Below are 7,942 nucleotides of genomic sequence, written 5' to 3'. Positions count from 1 at the left end.
GCATGGAGTTGGGAATACCATGGCATGTTTGAGGAACAGTAAGTGAGGAGTCTGGCTCCTGGCTAAAAATCTATGTGCGATTTTCCAGGCCCGACCACAGGAGATTACAAAGGCTTTACCTGGCAGGCCTCCGTGGGAGGCTGCCCTCCCTAACCACACTGGGGGCACAGCCAATCATTATGGTCTCTGAAGGGAGTCAGCTAAGGACTCAGCAACCCCTACTAGCATCTCTGCATTCCTAGCCCAGGCACCTGAATATGGAGGCCTCTTTACCAGGGTCTTCTGAAAAGGCCTTCTGCAGGCACCTCTGCTGAAGCCTTCTTATCAAAGGAAAGAGGGAGACCGTGAAGACACTTCCCCACTCTGACTCAGTTCTCAGTACTTTTCCACTACTAGCTCTTCCCACACCCTCCACCTCCCCACTGCCCTAAGGTCCATAAAAGTGCAGAGCCTTTTTTTCGGGGCTTCCTCAGCAGTGAGATGATTCCCCCATCTGTGCTGATCCACCTGGCCCTCGCCTGAAGGGCTGTTCCTGGGGAAGTATGGAACAAGGCGAGATGTCACCTTTCTCCAGGTTTGACCTTTTGCTTATACTGTGGAAGTAAATGATTAAAGCCTTGACCGTGACTTTCAGTTTGGCTTGTTGTAAGGGCTACTTTGCACCCCTGGTAGCTCAGCAATCTCAGCTCGGCTCTGCTCTCTCAGCTCAGCTCAGCTCTCTCAGCTCAGCTTTGTCAACTGAGCTCTGCTCTCCTCTCAGCTCAGCTCTGCTCTCTCAGCTCAGCTTTGTCAACTGAGCTCTGCCCTCTCAGCTCTGCTCTCCTCTCAGCTCAGCCCTCTCAGCTCTGCCTTCTCAGCTCAGCTCAGTGACAGTAAGTAGTTCAGTAGAACTAGAGCCAAGGGTGTGTTTGTGCGAACGGTGGAGATAATGGTGCCAGATCAAGCAGGATCTCAAATGACATGCAATGAAAGTTTTATTCCATCCTGCACTTTGGGGGATCCAGTGGAGGATGTTAAACAAGGAAATGCTTAGTTGAATGTATGTTTTAGAAAGATCTCCCTAGCAGCACTGTGGATGAAATTTCATCTGGATAATTTCATTTCTGATAATCATCTCATTCAACCTTCAACATGACAAGCATTGCTATTCCCATTTTACAGATGATGAAGCTGAGGTTCAGAGAAGCTAATAACTCATCCAAGAAAATGTTTCTTCCCAATATTTGAAGGGATGGTCAAGAGTCCAAACAGAGACTCTTATACCATATGTCTAAACATTTAAAATGTATACATCATGCTAACAAACTGTTTAATAAAATATATTTTTCCCTTCAGTTAACAAATTTACCAGGTATCTGTAAGATTGAATTTAGAATTATCAGATTCACTGGAGTCTATGCTGGAACATGAGGGTGCAGGGAGCCTGGATCTCGGTCTATTGCCCTTCTTTTTCCACCTCTAGTTCCCTCTTGCACCTTGAGGGGTTTCACACGTACTTGGGGACACCCCAGCCTATTCATCTAAGCTCATCCACATCTGCTGCAAACAGCCACCCCATGGCTATACCCTGGGGAGGATGGACACAGAAAGAGCCTACGCAGGCTCTGGAAGCTGGTTTGGAGCCATTTGGGTGGAAATGATAGAGTCCTGAGTGCCTGGGAAGGAGCCCTGGTGGTGTAGTGGTTAAAGTGCTCAGTTGCTAACTGAAAAGTTGGTGGTTTGAACCCACCAGCCACTCTGTGGGAGAAAGATGTGATAATCCGCTTTCTTAAAGGTTTACAGCCTCAGAAGTCTATTGGGCAGTTCTACTCTGTCCTATAGGGTTGCTCTGAGCAGGAATTGACTCAACGGCAGCGGGTGGGTTTGGGTGCCTGGGGTGTGGTCTAGAAGGGAGGCTCAGGCTTTGGGAGGGCATGTCCTTTTAGTCCTTCAGACTCCTTGTCTGGGTGTGACCAGCAGAGGGCCAGAATGGCACCCTCTAAAACTTGGTGGACAGGGCAGGGGCCCCTACTGCCAAAATCTGAGTGCGGTACTGCTGGGAACACAGTTGGAAGCGGGATTTAAGCCTTGGTCTGTCTGCAAACCTTGCTCTTGGCGCTGCACCATGTTGTCTTGGACATGATTCTTGGAAAGACTGTTCACATCAAGGACATCTTCTTGGGAAGATTGTTCTCACCAAGGACATCTTAACCTGTACAAGTCTTATACAAACATCAAATACCATAAATGTCATCAAAGTTCTGGGAGTCTCTAAATTTCAGCTTTGTTTATTGTACATTTATGCAGTTGGAATGTGAACCATGCTTTTTTCAACGTGTCTGTCAGTTGTGTCCAGTCTCCTTTCCAGCTGAATTAAATCAAGTAAGAGACAGGTGCAATAAAAAAAGTGCACCGATATGTAAAAAAAGGCACAATTTTAGCAGACATGAAGCTATTTGGTACTCGTGATAATAATAAAAATAGAGCTTAGAGTTAAAAAATCATGTTGATACCTATCAACTCATTAGCTCTTTGGAGGGAGATGTTCTTAGTATTTAGCCCCACTTAACAGGTGAGGGGACTGTGGTTCAGAAAAGTCAAGTGACTTGTCCAAGGTCACCACAGTGGGGCGTGGAAGAGCCCAGATTTGAATCTATTATTTATTGGGTGGTCTGTGACTAATGCAGTATGATTTTTAAGATTCTACGTAAACTACTTGCCATATTGAGGATACATAAACAAAATACATCTTTATCCTACAAGAACTAAATTACTTGAAGACTGTTGGCTCCATATTTTATCAATGTAGTTTAGTCAGTGTTTCACCTAGTCCTCTTTCCAGCAATGTTTCTTTTGGGGGAAGAGGAGGTTTTGGGATGACATGCCCCTAAAACTCATTGCTGGTTCCATTGACATTCTAAACATAAGTTTTGGTGCAGCTTACATTTTTCTGATGCTCCAGTTTCATTTTTAGATTTTATCTTCTCAAACACAAAGGAAGGAAATTGTTCATGCTACTGAAACTTTCTCAGAGGATAGTAACAAGTGTGCAGCCTGGCTTGTGGGGTTGTCAGTATTATCAGAATCTGTGTTTGAGGGTGTGTGTACATGTGTATGTATGCATGTTGTGTGCATATGTGCATATATGCATGGTTGTGTGTGTGTGTGCACTCATATGTATCAAGTGATTTTTGCATGCCAGGTTCTGCTCAGGGGTTGACAAATGGAATCTCATTTAATCCTCATCATAGTCCTGGTGGGAGGTACAACTCTCCCCATTTAATTGTTGAAGAAACATCAGTTCAGAGAGGTTAAGGTAAGTGGCAGGGTTGTGATTTAAACCCAGGTATTCTGATACTTGAGCACTTTTTGCTTCACCCATCATGAATAAAGATTTGTCCAGCTAGAACATAATAATCATAAAACATGTCTGGGCAACCTCATGCATTCAAAACCCAACTGTAAAAGGAATGAAGTTCAAATAATGTAAAATGGGGCTGCAGAAGCACAGAAACTGTCCTATAATTAAATAGTCCAGTGTCTATTATCTGCCACCCATCTGTCAGTTTGTCATACTGTGGTGGCTTACGTGTTGCTATGATTCTGCAAGCTAGGCCAATGCTATTTCAAATACCAGCAGGGTCAGCCATGGTGGACAGATTTCAGTGTAGCTTCCAGACTAAGACAGACTAGGAAGAATAGGCATGGTGATCTACTTCTGAAAATTGGCCAATGATATCTGAATGGATGACAACAGAATATTGTCCTGTATAGTGTTGGAAGATGAGCACTCAAAATGTACAATGGCCACAACAATGGACTTGGACATAGCAACAATTGTGAAGATGGTACAGGACTGGGCAACGTTTTGTTTTGTTGTACATGGGGTCAGAATGAGTTGGGGCTGACGTGATGACAACTAACAACAACAACAACGTCTATTATGGTTTTTATCTCACAAAGGGAGTATGAGTCCTTCACAGATGCTGATGACAGTGAGAACTGAGGGTGGTACAGAGATAGAAACCTTGGTCTGGGAGCTAAAAGACTTGGGTTCTAACCTCAGTTCTGCCATTACTAAAAACAGACCACACAACACAATACAACACAGTACGTGGACTACAACTGTATGTAGTTTGCAAACGGCTTTCAGAAACGTTCTCCCACAAAATCCTCGCCACAACCCTATGAAGCAGACATTATTTTGGCCATTTTATAGATGGAGAAACAAAGGCCAGAGAGATGATATCACTTTCTCAAGGTTATGCATTTAGAAGGTAGTGGTGCTGGGATTCAAACCCAGGTTTTTAAAATTTTATTGTGTTTTCGGTAAAGGTTTACACAGCAGTTTAGGTTCTCGTTCAACAATTTCTATACAAGTTGTTCAGTGACATTGGTTACATTCTTCACAATGCATGAACAGTCTCATTATTTCCATTCTAGTGGTTCTGTTTCCGTTCATCTAGTTTCCCTGCCCCCTTACAATTCTAATCTTTATTTTAAAGTAATTGTTGACTGTTAGTTCTCATATAGGCGATTTTTTAAAGGAGCACAGTATTTATGGGTGATATTCATTATTTTTTGAGCCAATTTAATATTAATCTACAAGGTGATCTCAGGTTAGCTTCAGTTCAAGGTTTGAAGAGTATCTCAGGGCGACAGTCTCAGGGAGTCGTCCAGTCTCAACCAGTCCAGTAGGTCTGTTTTTTTTTTTTTTTTCCACAAACCCAGGTCTCTAAACTTCAAATATCCTCCCCTTTCCACTGTGGGAGCTGCCTTTGCCTTTGGAGTTTTCACACAAATGGTTTTATTCACAGACATTTTAAACCCAGAGTCCAGGAAATACCCCTAGTGTTTATATACTTTCCCAAGTCTTGTTTTGCACTACTAACAGGTAATATTTCATGAATGAGGAAACGGGCACATACATTAAAGGTCAAACCCTGTAATCTCAACAGACATTTGTTTTCCCAGTGACAACGGTTTCCTTCTCCCACGCTCTGACCATTTAAGAACAAGTTTTCAGGCCAGGCCAATGTTCTAGAGTGATCTAATAGCATTATAAAGGAAATAATTGTTGAGTTATTCTTTGGTTAAGCAAAGATTTATTGAGTATCTACTATGTTCCTTGCACTGTGCTATGTTATATGGGGTGGAAGGTGGATACAAGGCTGAATAAGAAACATTTCTTTCCCCTCGAGGAACTTATAGCATTTACTGGCCACCACTTTAACCACTTGGAAAAGATGATGTGGAATTGGAAAGACTTACTTGGTTCGGCCTGGTGCAATGGTGGTACAGTTTGCATTCCTATGACAGGGGTTTTTTGATTCACAGATGTCGGTCACACTGCACCCCACTCCAGGTACAAAATTGCGATAATGTTCCTTACACTCACAGTGAGACTTCAGGCAACAGGGAGAGAAAAACAAACAGGGTTCCAGTTAGTCACTTAAGCTGATATTCATTTTTAATCTGTCTTTATTCTGCCATAAAAACTAACTCAAAGTAGGTCTGAAGTGTGGGCTTATACTAAAGTACCATCAAAGTATGAAGAAGTGGAAATCATATCAACATATCTCACCTGTTGGGAAGCTCATACACTTTGTTTTCAAAGTTTAGCTTTCCAGTTTTCTTGTTTTCTAACCCTTCGCCTCCCTGGCTCCATAGTTTAGATTATCTACAGGTGAGCAGAGATTGAGGTTCAGATGGAGTTGTCGTTGCTCTAGAACAGCGGCTTTCAACCAGGGTCTCAACACAGGGGACATTGGGTAATGTCTGGAGACATTTTTGATTGCCACAACTGGAGGGGTGTGGTAATATTGGCATCTATTGGACAGAGGCCAGGGATGCTGCTAAACATCCTTTACTGTGCAAGCCAGCCCTCCACAACAAAGACTTATCTGACCCAAAATGTCAATAGTGCTGAGATTGAGAAATCTGTCCTGGAATAATGCAGTGCATTGCTTCTGTGTGAACAACGGAGGTTTCCTAGGCCTTGAAAATCTGCCTTTGGACCTATTTTTAAAGAGACAAAAGATGTTCTAATCTCACTCCCAAGGTCTTGGTGCTCAGGATATAACATGACCTTTCCCATAAGGATCCTCATCTTGAGGATTTTCAGGATGGGAATTCAACCCCTTCAATTCCTCTGCAAACCTGTCTCAGGGATTGATAGTGGAAATGTTGAGAGATAGACTCTTTTTCCTTGGAGGCAAGATTGGGCTGGTTCTCTGCAGGGCCTCCAGTAACATTCTCCCTGGGGTACTGATTAGACTGCTGGGAACAAATGATTGTGTTTGGATTGGGCACTGTCTTAGGCATCTAGTGCTGCTATAACAGAAATACCACAAGTGGATGGCTTTAGCAAAAAGAAGTGTATCCTCTCATAGTCCAGTAGGCTACAAGTCCAAATTCAGGGCATCAGCTCCAGGAGAAGACTTTCTCTGTTGGCTCTGGAGGAAGGTCCTTGTGATGCGTCAGTCTTTCTTTGGTCTGGGAGAATCTTAGCACAGGAACTTCAGGTCCAAAGGATGTGCTATGTTCCCGGCACTGCTTTCTTGGTGGTATGAGGTTCCCATGTGTCTCTGTTCGCTTCTCTCTTTTATTTCTCAAAAGAGATTGGATTAAGACACTATCCAATCTTGTATACCTCGTCAGTATAACTGCCGCTAATCCATCTTATTAGATCATAGTGATTGAATTTACAACACATAAGGAAATCACATCAGATTACAAAATGGTACACAATTATACAATACTGGGAATCATGACCCAGCCAAGTTGACAGATATTTTGGGGGGTCACAATTCAATCCATGACAGGCACTAAAGCCTTCCTCCTACCCGTACAGCAATATACTTCTATAAAGTAGATTTCCCATTCAGGACTCAATGTGCAGTTATGGACGCAGTAGGCACCCCCTAAATATTTGATGGGTAAATGAGATATTAAGGAACAGGATCTTTCAACTGGATTCCTCAGCCAACGTCTCCCAGTTAGGCTGATTTGTACCTGTGTGTGGTGGTAAGTCAAGGTAAGTAGTCCAGCTCATGATGTGACTTAGAGGGACAGTGTCTTATCCCAGAATATCCTCACTGTTCCCTACCATCTGTCAGTGCTGCCTAATGTTTTACTAGTTTTCATTCTTTTGGGTAAGGATATTTTTGGTTCTAAGAATCCTCTTTTGACTTGGGAAGAAATCAAAGAGAATAGAGGATTGCAGGTGAAAGTTAATCATGTATTAACCCATGACGTCCACTCATTTTGGATTATTTGTCTATTTTGTCAGTCACCTTACAGGACTGTGATAGAAGAGAACACAGTTAAGTTTCCACTGGGAAGCTGGCAAAGTGTGAGCTCAGAGGAGGGACTGGGATGGAGGCACACTGAGGTCTGGGGGACCCCTGAGCACATGGGGGGCCATGAGCTTCTGGAGAGAAAGCCAAAATTGAGCATTGAAAAGGAGAAATGGGAGGGCGATTTCACTTATTGCAAAATGTTAGCTTTGGTGGATGTCCTATTTCTACCAGCCACGTCAGCTGCATGCATTGTTAACTCACCTGTCCAGGCCCATCGTATTTGCACACTGTCGACTTTGTAGGGCAGTTTCCAAAGTTCATTTGGCAGGGGTTCACCGGTAAGCACACTTGGCCATCCCTATGGTAGCCTTCTTCACATGTACAACTGTGCCGATTTGGTCCCAGGTATGTACATTGAGCATGATGGTGGCAGATGTTTTGTAAACATGGATTGATGGCTTCAGAGGCAAAGACAAAACAAGAGACAGTTACCACACTCAGAGATGGAGAAGAAAAGCTGAACTATGAAGGGACTGTGAATCATAGCTTGTCAAAGCCACAAGTGCAACTTGACTGTTTTAAGAGAGAGTCTGAAACATTTTTTTTCCACCCTACTTGACCACTCCCACCTCCCCAAACAGATTTATATATGATCATCACTA

At 43.2% G+C, this 7,942-nt stretch overlaps 1 protein-coding gene across 1 annotated transcript in view; it reads right to left on the bottom strand.

Annotated features, from left to right (window-relative positions):
• Positions 1-7,942, bottom strand: part of STAB2 (stabilin 2) — a 212,782-nt gene that overhangs the window by 150,977 nt on the left and 53,863 nt on the right. Inside the window, exons 6-7 of the mRNA XM_012554793.1 lie at positions 7,542-7,738; positions 5,251-5,384 (exon numbers count right to left, since the gene is read on the bottom strand). Coding sequence (XP_012410247.1) covers positions 5,251-5,384; positions 7,542-7,738 — 331 coding nt within the window. The remainder of the gene's footprint in view (positions 1-5,250; positions 5,385-7,541; positions 7,739-7,942) is intronic.

This window comes from Trichechus manatus, unplaced genomic scaffold, assembly GCF_000243295.1.
Source record: "Trichechus manatus latirostris isolate Lorelei unplaced genomic scaffold, TriManLat1.0 scaffold00027, whole genome shotgun sequence".
NCBI classification, from domain to species: domain Eukaryota; kingdom Metazoa; phylum Chordata; class Mammalia; order Sirenia; family Trichechidae; genus Trichechus; species Trichechus manatus.
This window is presented reverse-complemented; position numbering and strand designations above follow the sequence as displayed.